General features: G+C 38.9%; 1 protein-coding gene across 22 annotated transcripts in view; it reads left to right on the top strand.

Annotated features, from left to right (window-relative positions):
* The window catches only part of LOC137652986 (F-actin-uncapping protein LRRC16A-like), a 702,357-nt gene that overhangs the window by 331,366 nt on the left and 343,309 nt on the right, over window positions 1–27,682 (top strand). For all 22 annotated transcript variants that reach the window (XM_068386421.1, XM_068386468.1, XM_068386477.1 and 19 more), the window contains 2 exons: window positions 25,796–25,933; window positions 26,176–26,341. In XM_068386421.1, coding sequence (XP_068242522.1) covers window positions 25,796–25,933; window positions 26,176–26,341 — 304 coding nt within the window. The remainder of the gene's footprint in view (window positions 1–25,795; window positions 25,934–26,175; window positions 26,342–27,682) is intronic.

Genomic DNA, 27,682 nt, shown 5'->3' with positions numbered 1-27,682 from the left:
ATACCTCATACAGTACAATAAAAAAAATATCAGTAATTAACAGCAAAGATAGGCAGCTAATGAAATGAGAAATATGATTTTTTATGAAATATAGAGGTTTACAAATAATTGTGCCACTTGTATATGGAATTTGACTCCATAATGTGTAGGCACGGTCAGTAGTTGAACCCAGAATACCCTCTACAGTATATGCAAGTTTGTTATTTCCTAAATTTTATTTATTAAATCTAAACCGCAAAGTTCTAATTATTATACAAATTATATGTAATATCTATAAAATAGAATCAATTAATTTACATTGAATATTAAGATAATTTAAATTAGTAAATGAAAAAAAAGGCACACTTTCACTGGTTGGTAATAATTTGAGTCTCTCTCTCTCTCTCTCTCTCTCTCTCTCTCTCTCTCTCTCTCTCTCTCTCTCTCTCTCTCTCTCTCTCTCTCTCTCTCTCTCTCTCTCTCTCTCTCTCTCTCTCTCTCTCTCTCTCTCTGTGTGTGTGTGTGAATTTTGAGAAAGTATTTGATTGTATTTCACATAGTATGTTAAAAAAAGATTTTGAGCCAATATAGAAGACCAGAAAAGATTGTAAACATCATACTGGATATGTGTAGGGGAACTTGTACGATAATGGTTGATGGTAGTTTACCGATGCATTTGAAGGGAAGACAGGAGTACTACAAGGTGGAGTACTGTCCCCTCTACTGTTTGTTATGGTTATTGATTATGTTATGAGCTAGGTAACACAAGGAATGAATAATGACATTCAATGGAAAGGGGACCAGAAATTGTGATTGAGATCTTGAATACATAGATGATATAGTTCTAATTGCCTCCGCAATGGCCGAAATGCAGGAAATAATTGATAGATTAGTACTGGAGGGGAGAAGGTTTGGATTAGTTATGAGTCTAAGAAAGACTGAGATTATGCAGATTCAGAGTGGTGACGAGATGAACTGCCTTATCGGGGGAGTAATGTTACCCAACTCAACTTTTTCAAATATTTAGGAACCATCATTACCAGCAATTGATCACTAGTTACATTATTCAAGGAGAGAGTAGGGAGGGCAGAACAAGTAATGGACATGCAAAATAGAGTTTGAGGTCAAATCGAATATCAATTCACAGCAAAATCAAAATATACATTTCACTTGTAAGATTGGTATTAACTTATGGGCACTAGTCGTGGTATAGCATTTTAAAGTAAAGCATTGAGAAGGATTTGAGAATCAACAGCAGCATCATATAACAAATGCAGCAATTCGTGAGATAGCAGGGGTGTCCAATATGAACGATATAGTTAGATTATCAAGATGGAGATGGATGGGGCATATTTTTAGAAGGGAGGATGAATTAGTCCTGAGTGTACCTGAATACAAGCCGCTCGGTAGGAGAGGACATACAGTAGAAGACTAAGAGAAATGTGGCTGAGGACAATGGAAAAAGAAAGTTTTATCTGAGAATTGGGTTGAGCTCAAGAGATATAGCTCAGAAAAGAGAGAAATGGCGTAAATTCATTGAGGCTGTATGTATGTCATGGGTGGCAGGGGATTAAGATAAGATATAAAATTCGGTACTATACTGTACAAAGTTGACTTTCTTGTTCTCAAGAACGTATTTCATAATCTCGATAAACACGATACACATCACCCTTTATTCAAATGAGCAAACATGCCTTGAGTAAAGTAATGAAATACACTACAGTATTGGCTAAAGGCCAGTTTCTCTGTTGACATCGTTTCAACTCAATGTACACCCCTTTCAGATTTGGATAATTTTTATTGTTTCAAGTTGTCTTATCCTGGATTTTTTAGCAAATACTACACACAGATATTACTATGATTTATATGGTTATTAGGAGGACTGTTCCTAACAGAGAAAGTATGTTTCATGTTCAATTGCTAATGAAACATTTTTGTTCAATAGGAAATCCAGAGAAGGCTAGACTAGAGGTTTATACTGGAGATGATGATGAATATGACACTCCAGCACATTTCTATAATATACACTAAACCAGCCAAGTTTTAACAGTGATGGGTTTCAAAGTTTTTAACCTATTTAATCTCGGAAGTCCAGTGAGTCTAAGCATATAGTGTGTAATTCTGATCTTAACTGCCTAGTTGTTAACCATAACCTGACTTCCTAAGTCGGATGTAGTGGTAATTGTATCCCGTTTAGTAAGGGTTCTGAATATTCATTGCACCTTACAAAGTCGAGATCCTCTTACAGAGCTTCAAATTCTTTTATTACTTTACTTCTTTCTACTACTAAACCCTTGCATTCCATATACCTAGTCGCTACTTTAGACGACTAGATTACGAGACAGAAGATTGAGTTGGTAGTCTGGATCCTTGTATCCCTACACTACTAAAGTAAGCGCTCTTACCCCTTGAGCACCATTGGATGTAATTTACATATAGTGATTACCTGTTTTTTTTTTTTTTTTTTTTTGCATTCAGTTATTACATATTTATATGAAAATTTTATATAACCTATAAGATTATATATCAATGGAGAGGAAATCTATTCAAATATACAATAAAGTAATACATTTTTAGAAGTAAAGTGCTCCCAAAAACAGGCCTGGGACTTGAGTGCCATATCATTTGGTGAGGGGTTAGCACTCAAAAGGTTAACAACCTCATTTTTCATGTAGTATATGTGGACGGCGTTTCATATAAGATTCTCTTAGCCTTTTAATATTTTATTTTTCAGCTTAAACTGATCAATTGCATGATATTTTGGATGGCAGTATGTTTCGTTCACTTGCAAGCTTGGCCACTAACTCATCATTGGTTAGCCTTAGCTGTGTAAATGTAAACACTTAATTTTTGTTACCGAAATCAGTCTTATTAGGAAGAAAACTTTGAAAAAAAATAGTAAAAGTACAGTAGTATTTCGGTTTAAGAGTTTAATGCTTTCCAGGAGCAAACTCGTAACCAAAAATACTTCCATTTAAATGCAATTTTTCTCATAAGAAATAAAGGAAATTCACTCAGTGCATTCCATTAGTCCATAAATACACACACTGTTTATACTTGCGTAACATATGAGTTTTGAAGCTAAATTCAAACGGGTCGCATCATACATAAGATGTTAAATTAGCATATGCATTATGCACTCTTGGACTAGGCTACATCGTTGTTCAAACTGTACAGTATATCTTTATTGTGGTAAAAAATTACAGCTATATTGGAAGTAAACCCGATTTTGATTAAACTGGTGTTGCACTTAGCTGTATCCAATAATAATGTATGTAATATTCACATTTTATTATTTTATTTATAAATAGAAACATGGGAATTGTAATCTTTTCCATTGTTTACTTTTATAAGTCGATCAACACTCGCCTATGCTTTCCAAATCAGCTGATTAGGGCAAACTACTAAAGGATATTTCATATTTTCTGAAAGAAACAGTTATTACTTGATGTATCATTTTCCAATTAGCATACTAATTTCTATAGTTTCATTTGAAACACTTCTCTCATATTTTATTTACTGTTGAGTTGAATCGCATGTAGAGGTTAACCGGAGTTTCATTCATGTTTCGTATGCACCGTAATTTATAGTTTTTAGGTCTATGGTGCTTGATTATAAAGCTTTAGAAATTATTCATATCATGTTATAACAAAACTATATTCTCGGTTTTACTTATATTCTAAATTCGGCATTTACATTTGATTACGCGATTTGCACATTCTCAGGTTTCTACGAAATTTTCTTTTTGTTTTCTCCAGTTTAGGACACAGGTTTCCCCGATTCCAAACATGGATATTGTTTTCTTTCTTGCCTTCATTTACTGCTTGTTAGTTTATATTTGGCATTATATTTTCTTGAGGTTCTTTTTTCCGTAGTTAATAAGGGTATCATGAAAGTCAATCTTATGCTACTTTGTTTACTATCGTACAATGGTTGAAATATAAACAATACAGCTGCTATCTGATTCAATTGTTCATAACAAAACAGCTGTGTAGTTCTGTTGTTATTGTGGCTGTATACGTTTACGCAATGATTACAGTGAACCCTCGTTTATCGCGGTAGATAGGTTCCAGACCCGACCGCGATAGGTGAAAATCCGCGAAGTAGTGACACCATATTTACCTATTTATTTAACATGTATATTCAGACTTTTAAAACCTTCCCTTGTACGTAGTACTGTTAACAAACTACCCTTTAATGTACAGAACACTTAATGCATGTACTACAGTACCCTAAACTAAAACAGGCACAAATATTAAAGGCGACTTTATATCATGCGTTTCCTAAACACGCCAAAAAGCAAGATAAAAAATGGCAACCAATGTTTTGTTTACGTTTATCTCTGATCATAATGAAGAAACAAACGCATTTACACATCTGTGTATAGGTTAGTTTTTGCATCGATTATATTGATTATTCAGTACAGTATGTTGATTTTGTTATTACCAATGTTTTACTTAATTTTTCTTAGGACTTCCAAATGAAATGTTTTTCTTTATGACGCCGCCTGAAACGACGGCGTCATAAAGTACGCTCAGTAAACAAACAAGGCATTTAACGCGCATGATGAAGGTGATAAATAATGATATTACAGTAAAAGCTTTTATAAAATATGTTATTACAAATATTATTTACCGTATCTATATAAAATCATACATACGTAGCAAAGCAGGAAAACAATTTACGAGAGAGAGAGAGAGAGAGAGAGAGAGAGAGAGAGAGAGAGAGAGAGAGTTGTTTTACATACGTAAATGTAAATTTAAAAAAAAAAAAAAATACCCCCATTTCATATAAAATAGATGACAAATATTTTACTTTATCATATTACAGTAGTCTGTATAATACTGTAAAGTTCAGTACAGTATGTTGTTGTTATAATCGTGGCGATGAAATTCTCACGAAACAAAAACACGCCATTTGATTACAACAGCTGATTCATTCTCTCTCTCTCTCTCTCTCTCTCTCTCTCTCTCTCTCTCTCTCTCTCTCTCTCTCTCTCGTGTTATACAATACTTACATTTATATGAAGAAACTAAAATTAGTTTTCTTAGTGTCAATTAAATACCAAACGAAAAAATTATGCCGAGTCTACATCCATTTCAATCATAGCTAAAAATACGGCATCCGATTTCATCAGCAAACCACTATTTTTTGGGAAACATCATTTTATTCTAGAAAATTGCTACTCTTTAAATAGTTAATTGCACATTAAGAAAGCGTGTACTTTTGTTTTTAAATTTCGGGTGTGTTTTAAAAATCGAGTATTATTGACTTCTTTTTGTTTTACCTTTGGCTGTGATTAGATCAGCTGACATCTAGCTGCCGCTCCTTAGAGTGTACGAATACACTAACAAAGTATCGTTTATACCATTTCTTAACTTATTCAAACCGTCTACAGTATACAGTTGATAATACATAAGCACCAATGTGTTATAACCTATCAAATTTTTTTGTTTATTACATTTAAACCCCCTCTATCTCTCTCTCTCTCTCTCTCTCTCTCTCTCTCTCTCTCTCTCTCTCTCTCTCTCTCTCTCTCTCTCTCTCTCTGTGGGCTACTTTTCACTACCTCCCATTCCTTACCTCTCTCTCTCTCTCTCTAACAAATGATATCTTTGTTGCTCCTCAAAGTTTCATTTATATTGAAAATCAATCATGATTCAATTTTCCTTACTTTCTCCAATCTCGCACCATCAGTCACATCGCGGTATTTTCGAAATTTCCGGAAAATCCGCGATATATGTATATACATGGGTTATGAAAAAAATCCGCGAAGTGGTGAATCCGCGATGGTCGAACCGCGAAGTAGCGAGGGCTCACTGTATAACGTTATAATGATACAGTACAGTACTTTTATTTCCACTGTACCTTTTAATTTTCTATCCCTTTGAAGTAGAAAATGGGATAAAGAAATTGAATAAAGAGATTAGTCTATTGTAATTTGGTTTCTCAAAAAGTAACTCATGATACTTGAGATATGTGATAAAATCATATTTTATGGGTGAAAATTTGGGGGTCGCACAATACTCGAGGTCAGTTGCTACACGAGTATATACAGTATGCACACATTTTTAAAGGGTTGTAATAGAATTTAGTGAACAAATTAGAATCCCTTACATTTAAGAGAAGAATAAAGTTAGCCCATCACTAATTTTGCAACTTAGGGACTGGGAGGGTGCTGGATTATCTTTTTTTCCGGATTATCCATATGTTACAGGTAGCCGTCAACTTTCGACCGATAAAGGGACTGAGGTGCGTCATAAGTCGAGAAAAGGGAAGTTTCCGTAGATTTATTATGATTTGGCGATTCAGCAATCATCTAAGTTATATTTTATCAATATTTTTTTTACTGGATATCATTACTCCATTTTCTTGTTTAATAGGATATCATATGCTCTACTGAAGCATTTTTGTATTCTATTTTTCAATTTTGAAAGAATTTTAAACATCAAGAATTGCTTGATATTTTGTTTACCTTTAGTTATGGTTAGCTGATTTGAAGGCCTCAAAACCGTATCGAAAGATTGCGCACATACGAGTGGCGTATTTTATATATAATTTCTTAATTTATTCAAAATATCCTCATGATGAATATTACATCAGCACCAATATGTTACAGGATATCATAGTTTTTATAGTTCGTTTGTAGCCATTATTATTAGTTATCATCCGAACACCTTCTCACTCTTTCTCTGTGAGTGTGTGTGACAATGTGTGTGTAGGCGCATATTAGAAGTTCATTTTTAAAGCTTCATATAGTATTTAATTTTCTATTCATTTTAGGTAGTAGGTTGGCCTGGGCACCAGCCGCCCGTTAAGATACTACCGCTAGTGAGTTATGGGGTCCTTTGACTGGCCAGACAGTACTACATAGGACCCTTCTCTCTGGTTACGGTTCTTTCCCATTGCCTACACAGACACCGAATAGTCTGGCCTATTCTTTACAGATTCTCCTCTGTCCTCATACACCTGACAACACTGAGATTGCCAAACAATTTCTTCACTCAAGGGGTTAACTACTGTACTGTAACTGTACAGTTGCTACTTTCCTCTTGGTAAGGGTAGAAGAGACTCTTTAGCTATGGTAAGCAGCTCTTCTAGGAGAAGGACACTCCAAAATCAAACCTTTGTTCTCTATTCTTGGGTAGTGCCATAGCCTCTGTACCATGGTGTTACACTGCTTTGGGTTAGAGTTCTCTTGCTTGAGGGTACACTCGCGCACACTTTTCTATCTAGTTTATCTTCCTCTTGTTTTGTTAAAGTTTTTAAAGTTTAAATAGGAAATATATATTTATTTTGATATTGTTACTGTTATTAAAGTATTTTATTTTTCCTTATTTCCTTTCCTCACTGGGCTATTTTCCCTGTTGGGGCCCCTGGGCTTATAGCATTTTGCTTTTCCATCTAGGGTTGTAGCTTAGCATTTAATAATAATAATAATAATAATAAGCCTTCATATTTCATTAGGTATTACTGTGGTTTATTAAAGTATGTTTGTGTTCTATTTTTTCAATTTCTTGAGCATTTCAATAATCAACAATTACTTTTGGTAGGCATCAACTGATCTCAAGGTCACACTACCGTATTGTGATTATGCACACATACAATTCAAATAACACAGAGTTTTTTAAGTAATCATTTTAAAATATGCGAAATCTCTTCATAATGAATATTACATCAGCACCAATATGTAATAGTGACAGTATCCATACAGTTAGTTTAAAGACATTATTATTTATCATAAGAATACATTTCTCTCTCTCTCTCTCCCTCTCTCTCTCTCTCTCTCTCTCTCTCTCTCTCTCTCTCTCTCTCTCTCTCTCTCTCTCTCTCTCTCTCTTTTTTTAATTCACTGTTAAATCTTCATGTTTCTTTAGCCACCATTAGAAAGTATAAAATTGATATCATTAGTATCACATAACCAATACTTGGTAAGATATCTGTTGCTGCAAGAGCTATCTTGTACATTTATGCATTCGTTTGTTCGTTATGGTCGTTGATACAAGGTTAATGCGTTCCGGGACCCGAGCTCGTATGTCAATTCGCTCGTATGTCAATTCGCTCGTATCTCGGATCAATTTTTCCCATATAAAATAACTAAAAAACGTTAATCCGTTCTCACCCTCTGAAAAAACACCTAAAAACAGTATATAACAGTGGAAAAACATGTTTTTAATTGTTCTAATTCACATTCTACGCTCACAAAATAACAAATACCTATGTACTGGTTATGATCTGCAATAGAATGTGACATTATTATGGAGTTCTTACCTTCGAGACAGACGGTAACGGCTAACGGCTGTGTGTGCGGAGGAGGAGGGAGAGAGAAAGGGGAGGAGAGAGACTTGACGGCAACATTAAACTTTAGATTTATCTTAAATGAAATTAGCTTACTTTACACACACTTAAAAATAAATGTTAGTCTTACGTTACACTAAACTTAATTCTAATTTTGTTTTCGTGTTCATTTTTTTTACTTCTCTTCTTCGGGCTTGGCTCTTTTTGACTCGCTTTCACCCTCACTTTTGGCCGGCCTTTTCAAAAGGAAGTTATCTTGGGATGTTTGCTTTTGTCTCCCCTTCAAAATGTTACAAAAATGACGTACACAAATGTTGTCACAAAAGGCTAACGCACGACCACACGCCAACTTGTCCGGGTGCCTATTTTCCATAAAATCAGAAAACTCCTGCCACTTTGCTAACATGTCTCTAATTTCCTTCGTAGAAAGGCGGTCCTCCTCTTCTACCTCCTCCTCACTACTGAGCTCCTGCAACACCTGTGAATGTTGCATCTCCTGGAGCTTGATCAATTCCTGTGTCGTGAGCTCTTCCTGGTGCTCTTCGACAAGGTTGTTCATGCCTGCCTCATCTACCTCCAGCCCCATGGACTTTCCAAAAGACACGATTTCATCCACCATAATAGGTTCGGGTTCATCAGGGTCTGGCGTATCGAACCCTTCAAAGTCCCTCTCAGCGACGGAAGCTGTCCAAAATTTCTTCCATGCTGAATTAAGAGTTCTTCGTGCGACACCCTGCCATGCATCGTCAATAATTTTTAAGCAATGGACGATATTGAAATGTTCCATCCAAAATTCACGAAGGGTGAGATTGATGTCTGTGACATCGAAGCATTTCCTGAACAAATGCTTCGTGTACAGTTTTTTAAAGTTGGAAATAACTTGTTGGTCCATGAGCTGGAGGAGTGGTGTGGTGTTGGGCAGGAGATAAAGGACCTTGATGAACCTGTACTCATCAAGAATTTCCTCTTCGAGACCAGGAGGGTGACCAGGGGCATTTTTCAGGAGCAGGAGTCATTTCATTGGCAGGCTTTTCTCGGCCAAATATTTTTTGACTGCTGGACCAAAGCACAGATTAACCCATTCTGTGAAGAAATGCCGCATAACCCAAGCCTTGGCATTACCGCGCCACATCACTTACAGTTTTTCTTTCAAGATCCCTTGGCTCTTAAAAGCATGTGGGTTTTCTGAGTGGTACACCAGCAGTGGCTTGACCTTACAGTCACCGCTGGCATTGGCACACAAGGCTAAAGTTAACCATTCCTTCATGGGTTTATGGCCCGGTAGTCTCTTCTTCTCTGCCGTGCTGAATGTCCTCCTGGGCAACTTCTTCCAGAAAAGGCCAGTTTCATCGCAGTTGAACACTTGTTGGGGGATGTATCCTTGTTCTGTGATAACTGAGGCAAAGGTTTTGACGTAGTCCGCTGCGGCTTTCGAGTTGGAACTTGATGCTTCCCCATGCCTCACAACCGAGTGTATTCCAGTCCGTTTTTTTAGATTATCCAACCAGCCATGACTGGCTTTGAAGGTTTCCGCTGGCATCGAAGTCTTCCCTCTCAGCTGCTTGCTTTCTTTTCAAGTCATCGTAGATTCTGCTGGCCTTTTCACAGATGATCATCTCGGTCACGCTATCTCCTGCCAACTGTTTCTCCTTTATCTATATTAAAAGAAGCCTCTCAATCTCGTCATGGATATCACTGCGCAGCTTGGAAAGGATGGTTACTCCTTTGGAAGGCTTGGTACTCTTTATAGCATCCTTCTGCTTGTGGATGGTACATATTGTTGATGTACTCTACTATCATATTGGCGAGCCAGCTCAGTCACTCTTAGACCACTCTCATAGTTTTCGATTATTTCATGCTTTATCTCGAGTGTCATCATACGCTTTTTCTTTTCACTACCATTGTTTGCGCTCGCTTGCTTTGGACCCACTGTGTATTCACTTAATTCTGTACTGATTAATGCAAAAAACACGTAAAAAATGCAAACACTATGGCCGATGCTCGGAGATAATTTTACGCGACGGAGATCGGATGGGAAAGAGCAAGCGATGATGTCCTTGTGAGCAGCCTCTCGCACACTCGGTCACCTAGCGGCTGCATAGGGAACCGTTTCGTATCCTCGTATCTTAAATTTTTCTCATATCTCGGGGCAAAAATTTGCTTGAACTTTCCTCGTTTCTAAAATTTCTCATATGTTGGGACACTCGTTGGTTGAGGTATTACTGTACAACAAAAGCTAGCCTATGCACTGATGTTTTTGTAATTCATTCAAATTTGACTTAACTTTCGACCTCGTCTTATCTTAAGGTCGTCTTAAGCACGAAAATTTACGGTATGTTTCTGCATATGTAATGTGCAGATAGACTGTTTTTAACAATACATTTAAAACTGTTTTCCTGCTTAAATGAGGGTGTGTCTTATATTTGCTTACGTTGGAAACAGCGCTGCCAAGCGGTAAGTAGTGAAAATAATGCTGGTTAACTGATGTTTCCTTATTATAGATTGCCAGATTAGTGATGGTCAACCTGTGCAATTGAATAATTCACAATCTATCTACCATGGTACTTACCCCAATTTTGAGAGGTAGCTTATATCCAAAAAGAAATGGTCTTATGTTCCACCTTACCTGACGAAGGGTGGACACAGCCCACTCTCCCCCATTCTTTCACCACAAATGAAGCTTCAAATACTGACTCCCTTACTGCTGCTACCTCAGCAGTCACCAAGGTGACCTAAGGGAGTAACAGTGCTTATTGGAACAGTCACAATCTCTCGCCACTTATTTCTATTCCTAATACGCTCTTTTGCCTCTCTCACATCTACCCTCCTGTCACTTAGGGCTTTCTTCACTTCATCCATCCACCCAAACCTTGGCCTTCCTTTTGCACTTCTCCCACCAACATTTTTCATTCATCACCTTCAGCAGAAAATAATTTTAGAGCCTCTCTAGATGGCCAAACCACCTTATCACATTCATATCCACTCTAGCTGCTAATTCATTCCTCACACCCGTTCTCACTTACTACTTCGTTCCTAACCCTATCCAATTGAGATACACCAGCCTTGCTCCTCAGACACTTCATCTTGAACACATTCAAATTCTGTTTCTCCGTCACTTCTATTCCCCACAACTCTGATCTATACATCACAGTTGGTACAATCACTTCCTCAAACAAAAATCTCTTAACATTCATCATTACCCCTCTATTCTTTAAAACTCCCTTCACTGCCCATAACACTTTACATCCTTCATTCACTCTCTGGCCTACATATGCTTCCACTACACAAACGACAGATCCCAAGTACCGTATATACTGTACTTGGGTATTATGGGATCCTTAAAATTTCAGGCTCAATACATGATTTCATATATTACGTGTATCATGTGAGTTTCTGTTTTTGCATTAACGTACAAGAGGCTATCCCTCTTTACTCCATTATTGTATCGCATCTTCTAGTTAAAGAGAAGGATAGAAGTATTGTTAGTAACCATATAATCATTGCATAAACACTGGCAAAATAACCACCAAACAAAAAAATAGTTTTGTTATAAGCAATCAAATCGGATATCAGCTGTTTTTCTTGTATTTCAACCATCGTACGATAGTAAACCATTACCGTAGCTGTTACAGTGTTAACATAAGAGTGACATGTTTTTACTTTTTACCCTTATCTGCTATGGTGAAAAGATCCTTTTGGAAATATGCTGTCAAATAAAAACAAGATGTAGCTGAAGGTGAGTAAACCATTCATAGTTGCTAGAATGTTCAGAATTGGGGAAAACTGTGTCAGAAACTGGAGGAAACAAAATGAAAAATGATGGGAATTAATGAATGTGCAAGTTTTGTAATTACCGGTTAATGTAAATAGCCGAATTTAGAAGACAATGTGACAGTGTCTAAAAACGGACAAAATAGTTTTGTTATAACACGATACGGTACGAGACTTATGAAATTTGAGAAGTAGGCTTTATAATTGAGCACCGCTGAGCTAAAAACTTTAAATTATCGTGCATCGGCAACATGGATGAAACTCCAATAAACTTCTACATACCATTAAACTCAACTGTAAATAAGATAAAAGAGAAGTATTTCAAGTAAAACTATTTAAATTAGTATGATAAATCAAAATTGATAATTCAAGTAATAATTGTTTCCTTATGGAAATAAAAAAAAGATCCTTTGGTTGTTTGCCTTAATCAGTTAACTTGGAAAGCATATACGGTAGTGATGATCAACTAAACGTAAGTTTTGGAAAAGATTAAAATGATGTTTTTATTTCTTAATAAAATACTAATATGTGAATATTACATGCATTATAATTGGATACAGTTAAGTGACACAAGTTTTATCAAAATCCTATTGATTAAAGTAGATTGCTGTAACATTTTATACCAGTAAATGGATATACAGTTTAGACGATGCCTTGTCCTGATCTGTTATTTTAGAATTTGAAAATGGAAGACATGAAAATGTGAATGTTTTTAAAGCCAATAGGGAAATAGTAAAAGTATGTGAAGGGCAGCCAAAAATTCTTCCCCAGGGAAATGGAAATCTCTTGATAGAGACACTATCCCCCTTACAAAGTGAAAGATTGAAAGCACTTTAAACTTTGGATGGTTATAATGTCAAAGGTTTTTTCAACCCATTTTTAACCAGAGTAGGGGTGGGATATATGCCCCAGAGTTACTAGAGATAGAGGAAAAAGAAATTGAATTTGAATTGAAAAGTCAAGTGGTAGTAAAAGTAGTTAGAATGAGAAAGAGTTGGAGAACATTGTGTTCTCTTGCTACTTTAGTTTTAACTTTTGATCAATGTAGGCTATAAAGCTGATTGTTTATCTTTAAAGATAAACCATACATCCCTTCACCATTGCTATGTTATTGCCAAATATATGGTCATTTAAGCTAAAAGTGCAAGGAACACTAAATCCTAAGCCATCTATGGAAAAAATAGTCATGGAGTATGGAGTATGCACAGAAAATTCAAATGGTATGCACTGTGGGGAAGCACACCCAGCTACATCTAAAGGCTGTATTAAGTTTATTTTTGAAAAAGAAATTCAAACCATTAGGACCATGGAAATGATTACTTTTAAAGAGGCTCGTAGTAGAGCTCTTGGAAATAGTAAGGCCAGGGCAGCCCTTTTCAATTCTTTTGAAGAAAAACTGTCCAGAACATACTTATGAAAATAGTATCCTCATTTCAAAAAAAAAAAAAAAAAAAAAAAAATTAAAGTATTTAAAGATGAAAGTTCTATTGCAAATTTATTTACAGAAAGTGTAGAAAAATCAAAGCAGATACTTAAAAAACAGAAAGATGATAAAAAAACATATACCCCCATTCTAAACAATAGTACAAACCTCTCTCAGGCCTGAATTGATGGAGGTTGCGCTCTAAAACCAATTTTCACGGTGCACCTATAGTCGTTGTCGTCGTCGGCGCCCACTCGTGTCCGAGTATTGGGTTCTGTCGTTAGCCATCAGCCTCCTATCTGTGGGGTGGGTGCTTATGTCTGATGTGGCTGTTAAGTCCTAGTCTGTGGTGGAAGAGTCGCGGACAGTGTTCACAAGGGAGGGTAGGTGGTGGGCGGGGCTGTTCTAATCGCTCTCTCCTTCTTCTCCTCCTAGCCTCCTTATTTTGTCTCCTCCTCTCCTCGAAGTCCACGGTGCCATGGTGTACTGTACTCCTCCAGGTTTTCCTGTCCCTGGCTGTTTCTTCCCATGAGGAAGGATCGATGTCAGTTAGAGCCAGGGTGCGCTTTAGTTGATCTTTATAGCGCATTTTCGGGGCTCCTCGTGGTCTGGTGCCCTGGGTCAGTTCTCCGTAGAATATTTTCTTTGGGAGCCTAGATGGATCCATCCTATGCACGTGTCCTATCCAGCGGAGGCGGTGGTGGATGATGGTGGCTTCCACGCTGGTCAGCGGGGCACGTTCTAAGACTTCAATGTTGGTGGTGTGGCTCTCCCAGGGGATTTTCAAGATCTGCCTCAGTTTCATTTGTTGGAAGCGTTCTAGGTTTTTAAGATCGTTTTTATATAGCGTCCATGTTTCACATGCATACAGGAGCGTGGAGAGGACTACTGCCTTGAACACCATTATTTTGGTGGTCATTGTCAGTGCGTGGTTGTTAAATACGCGGCAGTTGAGTCGGCCAAAGGCGGAGTGGGCTGCCCTGATCCTGTTCTCCACGTCCTTTTTGCTTGTGGGAGCTGATGTTAGGATGCTCCCTAGGTAGGAGAACTGGTCCACCTGTTCTAACGGTTGGTCATTCACTGTGGTATTGAAGTTGGGGAGCATCAGTCCTGGTGGATGTTGGACGAGGGTCTTGGTTTTGTCTGTGTTGACTTGCATCCCAAAACGTTCGTAGGCAGAGTTGTATGCATCAGCTAACGACTGCAGGTCCTCTGCCGTCTGACCTGGGGTGGCATTGTCGTCAGCATACTGCAGTTCTCGCACTGCACACAAGGTGGTCTTGGTTCTGGCGTGGAGTCTAGCGAGGTTGAAAGCGCCTCCATCCATGCGGAAACGTAGGTCGACTGAGGGTGTGTCTGGAGGAATCTCGTTGAGCATTGCTGCGGTGTATAGCGAGAAACACGTTGCTGCCAGAACACAGCCCTGCTTCAGGCCGCCGTTGATGGGGAATGGGTCTGAAAGAGAGTTCTGGTGGCAGACTCTCCCAACCATTCCATCATGGAGGGCACGCACCAGCTTGACAAAATCGGGTGGGCAGCCATATCTTTTGAGGACAGCCCACATGGTAGGTCGAGGTACTTTGTCGAAGGCCTTTTTCAAATCCCAGAAGATGAACATTATGGGCTGTTGTTGTTCGAGGCTCTTCTCTTGTAGTTGTCGCGCACAGAAGATCATGTCTATGGTCCCGCGGGAAGGTCGAAAGCCGCACTGGGACTCTGGCAGGACGTCTTCTGCGAGAATAAGGAGGCGGTCAAGGAGAATCCGAGCGAAAATCTTACTCGCGATGCTTAGTAGTGATATTCCCCGGTAGTTGTTACAGTTCTCCTTGTCTCCCTTCTTGAAGATGGTAATGATGTTTGCATCGCGGAAGTCACTGGGGGGGTCTTGGTCTCCCATATTTTTAGTATAAGGAGCATCAAACGGTTCCTCAAGCCGGGGCCACCGTGAGTGAGGAGCTCCAACGGGATGTTGTCTGGCCCTGGGGCTTTGCTGGGCTTCATGCGCTGCAGGGCCTTGTTGAAGTCATGGATGGAGGGTGGTAGTGCCATCCAGTGACGGACGGGATGCTGCGGGGTCATTCGCAGGAGATCGTCTGGGGTGTCCTCTTGGTCATTGAGGAGGTTCTCAAAGTGAGACCTCCACCTGGCCAGGATGCCCTCGCTGTCGGTGATGGTCGTGGCCCCATCCGCGTCCTTCAGGCTGCCCACTGATGACCGTGTGGGACCGAATATTTCCTTTGTAGCTGCATAGAAGCTGCGCAGGTCACGTTAGTCAGCGAAACTCTGTATTTCTGCAGCTTTTCTTTGCCACCAGGTGTTCTGGGCTTCACGGATCCCTCTTTGGCAACCAGCTTCAGCCACCTTGTGAGCACATTTGTTAGCTGCTGTTGGTTGGTTTTCAAAAGTCAGGCGTGCTTGTCGTTTGGTTTCAATGAGAAGAGAGATGGTAGCATCATTCTCATCAAACCAATCCTGCCGTTTCTTGGTGGTGTAGCCTAGTGTTTCCTCCGCGGCACGGGCCATGGCGTTTCTGAGGGTGGTCCAGTGGTGCTCAACAGTGGCCTGACCCACGGGGTCTGCGAGGTATTGTTCGCAGGCCTCCTTGTAGTTCTGTGTCACCTGTGGGTTGTGGAGCTTACTACAATCAAAGCGTTGGTGTGGTACGCTGTCAGGTGCCCTTCTGGGTGGTCGTAGGGTCGTCACGGAGAGTCGGGAGATGAGGAGTCTGTGGTCCGTCCAGCAGTCGTCCGCTCCGGGCATGGATCGGGTGATGCGGACGTCTCCTCGGTCTCTGGCTCTGGTCAGGACGTAGTCCAGGGTGTGCCAGTGTTCAGACCGTGGATGTCTCCATGTGGTCTTTTGTCGCTTTGGTAACTGGAAGATGGTGTTGGTTACCACAAGTTGGTGTTCTGCACACAGACCCAGTAGGAGTTGGCCATTGGCGTTGCAATTTCCAATGCCATGGCGGCCGATGATTCCCTCCCACAGGCGATGGTCTTTGCCTACTCGGGCATTAAAGTCGCCAAGCACAACGAGCTTGTCATTGGCGGACACTGCCTGGATGGTGCGGTCGAGCTGGGTGTAGAAGGCAGCTTTGTTATCATCGGTTGAGGTCATAGTCGGGGCGTAGACAGAGATCAGGGTGAGGTGTCTGTCCCGCGTGATGGGGATGCGGACAGTCATCAGGCGCTCACTGATGGCCTTGGGAGCGAGGTTGTGCTGCTGCACTAGCTGGGAACGGATGGCGAAGACGACACCGTGGATGCGAGGCTCCTCTAGGGCCTTGCCTTTCCAGAAGATGGTGTAGCCTGTTCCAGCTTCCCTGATGTTGCCCTCTTCGGGTAGTCTGGTCTCGCTAAGAGCCGCCACATCAACATTGAAGCGGGCTAACTCCTTGCAGACGAGGGCTGTACGTCGTTCCGGGCGGTTGGTGTTCGTCACGTCTTGGAGGGTGCGAATGTTCCACGCACCTAAGGTTAATATTTTTTTCTTGTTGTTTCGACCGCATTAGTGGGATGTCTGCCAGCCGCGGTGAGCTGACCAGACGGGTTTGCCGTGTCCGATGTTTACCCCACCTTTTCTAGGGGCCTCCCCATGTGGGGTGGGCTGCGGTGTCCTCAATAGGCCAGCCCAGTCACGGGTCCAGCTGCCGAACTCTGGTGTCACGGCACCGTCACCAGAGAGCGACTGAATCTTAGACTCGCCGCCTGAGTGCAGTCGTGGGCTAAGGGCTTCCAGCTATCCAGGCCTGCCCCCTTCACCCACGGTGCTGTCGCCTCAGGACTTGCTGGTAGTGATGATGATGATGATGGTGAGAAAGAGATGAAGAAGGGTGGAGGAAACGACAGAATGCCAGTAGCTCGGTATATTGTTTTGGGTGGTCGTGGCTTTGCAATGGCCACGCACACACACTTGGCCCACATCGTTTTCACCGCGGCTCAAGACATATGAGACAGGCTGCTTCTCCGATGTTGGTTGCATCGGGCTGCCGGGTTCTTGTTATGTCAAGGCCCGCCTTGTTGCCTGCCCGATAGGCATTTCCCTCTTCCGCCGGCGCTGGGAAGCTCCGCCGTTGGGGTCTTGTTTGGTTTGATTTTGGAGTTTTCCTTCTCCTAGCCTTTGCCTATCTTAAAATAAAGGAGAAGGCCTATAGGGGTCCAGTCTTGGTCTGGTCTCTCAGAACTGGCCTTAGCGGTATGGTTGAGCCTGCCAGGGTGAATAAACTACCCCACCGCCATTGCCCAGCCCATCATTGGGACACTCAAGCCCCTCTACTGCAGCAAAGTGGGAAAGGTGCAAAAACCTAGTAGCTTACGACCTTTTTATAGAAAAAGAGACCTCCATCTCTTGCCCCCTTCCATAAGAAACATTAAAATTATGATTTCAAATAAATATGATGTCTTGTTTGCTGATATTTCTGATCAACTGGATGACAACTTGGATAGATCAGGAATTCAAGTTGAGTTCCACCATTTCCCTCAACAGTTAGATCAAAAGGACAGAAAAAGACTAAAACAAAACCCAATATATCAAGACGCTTTCTAGAGAAACTACCAAGAAATAGTGTTGGATCAAAGATTGCTAATGGGAAGACTTCATTCAAGGTGTCTTCCAGGAAATAAACCACAGTTTTTTTCCTCCATTTTTCAGTGGAATTGGCAGGGTTCAAGAGCCAAATATGAAGAACTTGAGCTCCTTATACATGAGCACTCCCCTATTATTGTATGTATACTGGAGAGCAAGTTCGATGCTTATACCCATAGATGTTCCCAAAATATCTTTGTCTATTTCTACCCCTCTGCAGGCAGTGGTTTTACTAATACTGTAGATAGAGGGAGAAAAAACGCAATCTGCTCTCTTTACTCTCCTCCAAATGATATCTCGTATAATAATTTAGTAGGGATGATTCAACAACTCCCTCAACCTTTTCTCTTACTAGGAGATTAGAATAGTAGATATCCTTTATGGGGTGATGTTTTATCAAATGCAAGAGGTAATATATCATCAGTTGATGAAAATGAAGACGTAGGGCTCCTTAATATAGGAGAGCCCACACACTTTCATGTTCAGACAGGTATCTTGTCATGCATTGACCTATCAATTGCAAGCTCTAACTGCCTTCATGATTTTAATTGGAGAACATTAGATTATTCTCCTACTAATGATCATGCACCAATTATTATAAACACCAACAATGGTCCTCCTTTACATACATCACCATTTTGGAACCTTGACAAGATAGTCTGGGATAGATTTCATGAGCTCAGTGAAATTGAAAGGAATACAGAACAGTTTGAATGTGTTGACGATGCCATAGACTTACTGAATGGAACTCTCCATTCATCAGGAGTCAATTTGATTCCAAAACCACAGGGCAATTCAAATGGTGACCTGTCCTGTGGTGGTCTTCAGAATTAACTGCCCTCCACAGAACTACAATAAAATTTTTAATTAGATTACTTAGATACTGTACAGAGGAGAATTTGATATATTAAAAATGTAGAGCACACTTTCATCATGCCCTGTGAGAAGCCAGGCGCCAATCTTGGATATCCTTTGTTTCCTCCATCAATAGAAGAACTACCATCTTCTGTGTGGAAAAAAGTATAAAAGATAGCAAGCAAATGCACCCCAACCCACCACCAGTGTTGAAGGTGAATGGTCAGTATGTGACAGGAGCAACTAAGGTTGGCAATAGCGGGGCTGATAATTTCTACAATGTATCATGCAAGTGTGAAGCAGCTCCTGGTCACCCGTACATAAGCATTGAAGTGCTGAATTTTGCAACAGAAAAGGAGGAGTCTTACAATGCCCTTTTTACTGCAAGGGAATATGGTTCTGCACTTGCTAATTGCAGTGATACAGCCCCTTGCCCCATTGGAATTCCATATGCAGTGATTAAACATGTATCTGTTAATACTAGGTTTTTATTTTAAGCATTATTAACAGAATATGGCATGACCATAGTTATCCAAGTGTTTGGGAACTAATCATTATTTTAGCCTTTTTAGAACCCGATAAGGATAAGTTTTTAGCAGCAAACTATCGACCAATTGGATTGCCATATTGGCTATGTAAGGTTATGGAGAAGATGGCCAATGCAAGACTGATGTAGTACCTGGAGAAGATAGGTATTTTATCACCTATCCAATGTGGATTTAGAAAAAGGCACTTAACGAGTGATATGTTGATATGAGTTGAGCCGTCTATTTGTTAAGCCTTTGCTTCAAAACAGCACCATGTAAGAGTTTTTTCTTCACCTTGAAAACGCATATGATACTGTATGGAGATATGCTATACTTAAAACCATTCATAATTTGGTATTTTTTTCAAAAGATTTTTTCAAGTTAGGGTAGGTGAAACTCAGAGAGGAAATTTCAGGAAGAGGGAGTTCCCCAAGGTAGTTTGCTGAGTGTAACCTTATTTGTATTAGCCATCAATGGGATATCCTATGTCATTCCTCAAGATATTCTCTTGCCATTGTTTTTAGATGATCTCTCCATATTATTTGCTGGAACTAGAATGTCAATGGTTGAGTGTAAATTACAACCTAATTGACAAAACAATTCAATGGGCTGATATGATTTTATTCAATTTTTCGACCAGCAAAACTTTTGTCGTCCATTTCTGTCATATTCGGGGAGCACATCCTGACCCGGATATATACATGAAAAAATCTAACTTCATTTACACAGGATATGTTATTTGATGGTATACTTACATGGGTTCCTCACTTGAAAGCTTTAAAAGTAAAGTGTCTTGAGGCTCTGAATCTTTTTAAAAGGTTTGTCTCATACATCATGGGGGCAGACTGCAAAACTATTTTAAAGTTATGCAAGGCCCTAATTTTTTTAGAAAATTATTTCTGGGTGTGAAATATACTCCTCAGCCACCTTCAGTCGACTAAAGATTTTAGATTCTATACACCTTACTGGTATCTGATTGGCCACAGGAGCCTTTAAAACTTCGCCTATCCCATGCCTCCTTGTTGACACTGGAGAGTTACCTTTAGACCTTTACCAAAATACTTCTACTGTTTGGTATTAGTTTAGGTTACAAAGACTTCCTCATTCTTTAGCCTATCAGACTGCAAACCTTATAAGGCACTCAACTTACTTTGTGTTGCACCGAAAATCTCCTCAACCTTATAGTTTTTGGGTAAAATAGTTGGTACACAGTCTTGATATAGTAAGAAGTAAGGTGATTCCATTTAAGATATCATCGACCCCTCCATGGAAATTAGCTGAGATATTTTTTTGTAAATATTTTATAGTTAGAAAATTATGACTGACTAAGAAGCCAGGTTTCTTTTTATGGAACATGTTGCAGCACATAGGGAAGCAACTTTTATATATACTGATGGCTCCAAATCTGATGCTGGCATTGGATTTGGAATATATACTAATGCTTTTAATTATAGAGGTGCACTTCCTCTAACAGGTTCCATATTTACTGCAGAATTGTATGGCATACTAACTGCCATTGAGAAAATAACATTGGAGGACGATGGTAATTTTACTACTTTTAGTGATGCATGGAGTGTCCTTCAAGCTTTAGAAGTTTACAATTCCAGTAACCCTTTAGTTTTAAAGATTTTAGAATGGCTTTTTATTATTGGACTAAGAGGTATAACAGTTTGATTTTGCTGGGTTCCGTTACATGTAGGTATGTCTGGAAATAAGGAAGATAAGGATGAACAATGCATTAAGCTATAATCTGAACGTATTGAAATATAATGGCAGACTTTACAAAATGAAAAACAATAAAGTACAATGAAATTCAATAAATAGGCTGAATCGGCATATTGAGTAAAATGGGAGAAAATGAACACGGCGTAAAAGCAATAATAGCAAAACCTTCCAATTTCGGGTAGTTGCCGACTTGGAGAGGAAACTATACCATTTTAAACAAAACTAGTCCTCCAAAATCGGGTAAAATACCGATCTCGACAGGCAGGAGTAAAATTAATGAAAACGCGTTCCGATTCCCTATAAAAACTAAAAAAAACCAAGAATTCTCGCATGAAATTGTACTGACCGAAGCCGCTAACTAACACTTCCCAAATAGCATAAATAAAACATAAAATCATGACAAAACATCAAATTAGGTGTCCATAACACAAAAATAAGATTACAATTAGTATAAGGAACTAATAAAAAGTCTTGCAAAACAAAGAGATCCCGAGGAAGCGACACCAAAAGACCACCATACACACCCGTAAGGGAGCGTCAACAAAGCGGCTGAGATAAAACCCAACAAGGTTATGAATGAACATGTGTCGCTACCTAGAAATCCCAAACAGACAAATATAATACTCAATTTGCGAGCATAGATCTCCAAAGTATTTGACATCTTCAAAAACACAAAATAACACAGAGCTATGAAAAACACGTCCGAACGTTCACGGGAGCTAACAAGGAATGATGGGAGAAGGTTAAGTAGTGGTGGTGGTGGGAGGGTGGGGGGGCGCAGTAACTGTAGTGAACGACACCTCGTAGTAACGGGGGATTTTGAGGAGGGAGAAGTCTAATTGGAAAGGGATCTCTGGTAGTGGTATCACTCGTCCCAGTTTTAATACCGACACCCTTTAGGGGTGAGCGAGCTGGATATATTCCTAGCATTCCAGGGAACTTTTTTCTCTGGTATATTTAGCAGTATTTATACCTTTGAAATGGTGCTCTAAGGAGCATTTCACGGAGCGACACAGGTTGAGCCCAGAAATAGATTTTTCCTTCGTCAAAATCCCTTTTTTAAGCCTTGTGTAACATTGCTAAAAAAACTATCTGATAAGTTGTAAAAGTAACTTCTGATGCTGCCTTTTTCTAAAGTATTTGAAGACAGCCTATTCCAAGACTAAATTCTCCCCTTTCATTGTGGTTAGAGATGTAAATTTACGAGACTAAAATTATTCGGCTTTCTTTATCAAGACTATTCACAATGAATAGGGAGAATTTGTAGTCTTGGATTCAGCTGTACAGTATCTATATACTTGAAGTAAAAGACAGTCTCAGGTCTTATCTTACACAACTTCTTATGGATTTTTTTTTTAGTAATAAGTTTACGTAAGGTTAAAAGGGGTATAGGGAGATGTAGGTGTGTTCCCAATATCCTAAACTGCCTCAATGATTTTTTAAGATTTGTATCTTATTCTTTATGGGTTTCTGTGACCAAATTTTCAAGTAGAAATGACATTGCCTCTTTGGCTTAGGATAGAAAATATGAGACAGTTCCTCTAATATCAATAGTTTTCTTAATTTAACCCTGGATAGGTATCGTTGTTTGACCACCTTAAATAGGTATCGTGCACGATATGCGAAAAAAATTCATAAAGAATTAATTTACAAATGAATTCACAACCTTTTAATAGCAAAAAAAAAACCTTCAAAGAATATTCTAATCTTCAAAAAAAGTAAATAAAAGCTAAGTCCAAAATAAATATTTATTACTAATAAATTAAAAAAGTAAGTATACAAAAAAATGACTTTACAAAAAATTCACCTAAAATCTAAATACGGAAATAAACTAAAACTATTCTAAGCACCCATTCTATAATTGAGCACCATTTGCTGAGATAGAAGGGGGGGGGGGGGGGGGAACCAAAAGGGAACGTTTCCTGAAATGAGAAAAAAAAGTGTATGTTTTTTTGGCTAAAAAAAAATTTATCCTCTTTTCAACATTTTTTGGGGGTAGGTAAATGACAAAGTTAGTGGCTGAAATTTTTACAGGATAATGTATTATCACTGTACAACAAAAATGTGTAAAAGAATCGGCACTTGGATATTATTTCATGTTTTATAAAGGGGCATTTTTTTTTTTTTTTTTTTTTGGGGGGGGGGGGGGGGGGCTGAGTTATCTCATGAAGTTTTTCAAGACAAATCCTTATATCCATTGCTGAGCATGGTATTTATGCATGAAAATATCAGAAATATTATAAAAAAAAGAGGAATACATAGAGCTATGCCAGCTTGTGTCACATATGCTCACAAAATGGCCGCCAACCACACCACCTTGGAAGGTCAAATATGCTACCTGAAATGGAGAAAGATATGTCAATATCAGCTAGTCATTTACATATATAATTGTTCAAGGATTTGCAGAAAAATATTATGGTAGCTAGAATGAAGTTTATAGATTATTTTGCAATAAGAAAATAAAATAATGATCATAATTAAGTTATCATAAAGGTACAAACTTACAAAAATAGGAGACGACGAGGCTGCCCGCTGAAACGGCGACTCCTTCCGCTGGTCGGGAAGAGTTGTCTATTTCGCGGCCTTACGCCTATCTGCCGAGGACCTTGGGTCCTTCCGAGGGTCAATCTGTGGCTGGCGGAGGCCCTACTAGGAGGACTGTCTCTGTACGCTAAAGCTGCTCCTCCTGATCTTCTTCCTCCGGGACCTTGATGGCCTCCTTCCATGTCGCGATCTGGAACAGGACCTGGAATGAGAGCGCCTTCTCCTGGAACTGCCGACGGTGAGTCTTCTTTCTCTAGGGTGCCTTCAGCTGCGGAGGTACCTGAAAAACATGCCCAAGAAGCGGGCGAAGAGACAGGGACATTTTTTACTCCACAAGGGAAAATCAGACGAGACGTGACCTGCGAGCACCAGGGCACTGTCTCTAAGACACCCACTAACCTCACCTTCAGGCCCACCACTTGCCTGGAAAGAATCTGCTACCCCACTATCATGAAGAACAGACTCCTGGGGAAGAGCCACTGGCTTCTTCCCCGCAACGGACTTACCTCGTCCCCTACTCTGTGTAGGGGAAGGTGGTAGGGAAACTCTAGCTGACGTTCCTCCTGGAGACGTCAAAGGCGAAGAGGTGCTAGCCTTCTTGAGCGACCTCTAGGAAGACTTCTTATTCTTGGTACCGAAGTGTACCCACTGCACCTCTGCCCCTGCACGACGAGTACAAGACTAACAAGCACAAGGGAAAGCACAAAGGAATATACTGTAAAAGCACAAAGCACAAGGTAAAAGCACTAAGCACAACGGGCCATGCGGTAACCACACGGTACACGAGTCGGGGACACAAGGGTCGCACTGGGATAAGAGGAGCGTCGAGATGATATCACGACGCGACCAGAGAACTTACTGGAGATCACGACCCAAGCTCATATGTGGCCTACCTCTGGTTTGCCCTCAGGGCACGTGTCTGTCCGCTAGGCCTACCATTACAGAAAATGGGAGTAGGGTAAACTACACAAAACTCTGGTCGTTTGAGAGGAGGTTCCAGGTAACTCCTAAGAAAGTGTTTCTCGGTAAGTATGTTAGGAAAAATACAAATTACTAATAATTTGTGATATTACACAAATTACCTTAATGAGGTATTGATGGGTCGAACTCGACCCAAGGGTATCTCAGAAATGGCACAAGGAAAAGAGCTGGGATGAAATGCTGCCTCACCTGACTGCTGTGCACACTGAACTGAGGTCTCGCAGGTCGATATCACTCACAACCAATATGGATGAAAAAATTATGGAAAAAAAAAAGGTCTCTCTCTCTCTCTCTCTCTCTCTCTCTCTCTCTCTCTCTCTCTCTCTCTCTCTCTCTCTCTCTCTCTCGTATACAACCCACACCTATCCAGGGTTTAAAGGTTTAAAGGTCGCTCATGAATGGCAAAGGCAAGGGACAGTGACATTGCCCTAGCAATCAGGACAATGCCCTAGAGACTGACCATATATTATATGATTAGCGCCCAAGCTTCCTCTCCACCCAAGCTAGGTATTACTGAATTGCTCTTACCAAAAAAAAAATATATTTTCTGATGAATTCTTGCAACCATTTCCAAAGTTGGGAAGTAGAATATGAACATGGGAGGTTCATAAAAGTAATACTAATTGCTTTTAAAATTTATTATTTAATTTTCCTTATTATTGTTTTTGATTCAGTGATTTACAATTTTTTTTTTCTATATTCTATGTTCAAAGAATTAAATTCTTTCTCGATGAAGCAAGATGTCTTATTTTGATTGCATTTTCATATTATAATCATAAATTAGTTAAACGAGGTTGTTGAGGCACATTTCCAAATATTAATAGACTTTGTTTTAAACAGCCAATTTCTTGGGTCTGTTCCCTTAAAACCATAGACTAAAGTCTTAAAAAGATCCAAAATGACTGTTAATATCTTGATGTAAAGTACTTTTTTGAGTACTGGGTATTAAATCAAAGGTAGGAAGACCTCATGTGCTTAAATAGTTTTTACTTTGATAATTCTTTTATAGTTACATGAATTTTGTATTATAGTTACAGCATTAAGGATATTTTAGTTTTTTATGTTGTATGCAATACTGATTATGATTTTTCTTTTCATATGTGTTCAGTGGTAATTACATGGGAGACAGTGGTGCGAGACTCCTAGCCAAAGCTCTACAAATAAACTCCAAGCTACAGTATATTAGTTATGATAGAAATAATGTCACCCTGCAGGGATATAGTGATATTGCATATGCATTACAAAGGTGAGCTTGACAGTTATTTTGCCTATATCTGTAGATGTTCAATTAGTTATTTTTCATATATATTTTAGATTTGACATACTATTTGAAACAATTACAATTGGTTTTATTTATATATGAAGAAAATTATATAACAATACTATTTTTACGATCATTTTTAATACATGACTATTTTGTGGATTAATCAACTTTGTAGCTAAAGCTCTTAATAAACAATTTGTTCTGTCCCTTGTATATCTTTTCAGTAATTATAGTGTCAAGTTCATGCCGTTTCCAGTACATGACAGCATGTTGTGTATGAAAACTGCTCCGGACAGAACGGAAAACCTGATGAGGAGAATACAAGATACACTCTTTAGAAATGTCTCGCCAATGAAGTATTCTAATGGCCAAGCTTTTAGATTACAGCAGGTAGAATATTAAGAAAATTATTGTGATTATAAAAAGTTTTTATATATAAGGATATTCAATTTATCACATGTACACCAATGCCCCGTTATACGAATGAGTTACATTCCTGAAGAAATGTTTTTTGAGTAGAAATTCATTCATCAAAGTGCATTTTCCCCTTGACTTCCATGTTAAATGCTGAAATTCATTCCTACAAGCTTACGAAAGCTCACTTGTTTCTTAATATGCATTAATAAAATTAGTTTGATTAACATTGTGTAAGGTAATAGTAACCAGACAACGATGGTTTAGAAAGTATATTTTGTTTTGAGTGAGAAGCAGAAAAGAAAAATGTCACAACGATACTTTCAATACAGTAGTGTCCTCTTATAAATAAAAGAAAATGGTATTGTATTGAGAAATTGTGGTTAATCACTGTATGACAAGCACAAGCAAAGCAAACATAATCTATTGATTATGATTCACATCATAAAAAGATATATTACTTTATAATAATTCTAAAATTTATAACAATTTTACAGTTACAAATTACTGATACACATATTGAAATATTTAGAATCTAATTACACAGCCATTGAAAGTTAAAAAAAAAAAAGGTGAAAAGCAAGCATGGTCAGGTGGGGTGAGAAACCTACTAGCAAGTCAAAAATTTAGCATTGATATGCCATTGAACTCAACAGTAAATGAAATATGAGAGAGGAAAAAAGTATTTTAAATGAAATTGGTTACCATAATACTTCCGAAAGACCATCTTTATTTCCCAAAGGAAACAATTAATGCTTAAACTATCCATTTAGGTTAGATAGTTTTATTTGAGATACTTATCTCTCAAACTTTATTTACTATCTAATGTAATGGCATATCAAAGTTCCATGTTGCCGATGCCTGATAATTTATAGGTTTTAGGTTTGTGGTGCTTCATTATTCAGCTTAGGAAATGACTTTTTTTTTTTATTTTAATTCTTTAGGTAGTTTTTATGCAATATGCACATTTTCTACTTACTATAAACTCAGGAATTTCATAAAGTCCTTTATATATTTTTTCATTTTTCCCTGCTAGTTTTGTATGGAGCATGGAGCTTTCCTTTATTCCAAACAGCTTCGCAGCTATAAACGTTTTTTTTACTTCCAGCTACACCTTGTTTATCTGGTATATATCATTGATCTTTTCTCCAGAGCGAATAAGGGTATAAATATTTCAGTGTTATTCTGCTTAACTTTGTAACATATTCACAGCAATTATTTACTATCATATGATGATTGAAATGCAAGAGAAACGGTTGTTATCAGATTGGATTGCTCCTAATAAAATAGGATTTTTTTGTTCAGTTTCTATTATAG

Source organism: Palaemon carinicauda, chromosome 1 (genome assembly GCF_036898095.1).
Source record: "Palaemon carinicauda isolate YSFRI2023 chromosome 1, ASM3689809v2, whole genome shotgun sequence".
NCBI lineage: Eukaryota > Metazoa > Arthropoda > Malacostraca > Decapoda > Palaemonidae > Palaemon > Palaemon carinicauda.
This window is presented reverse-complemented; position numbering and strand designations above follow the sequence as displayed.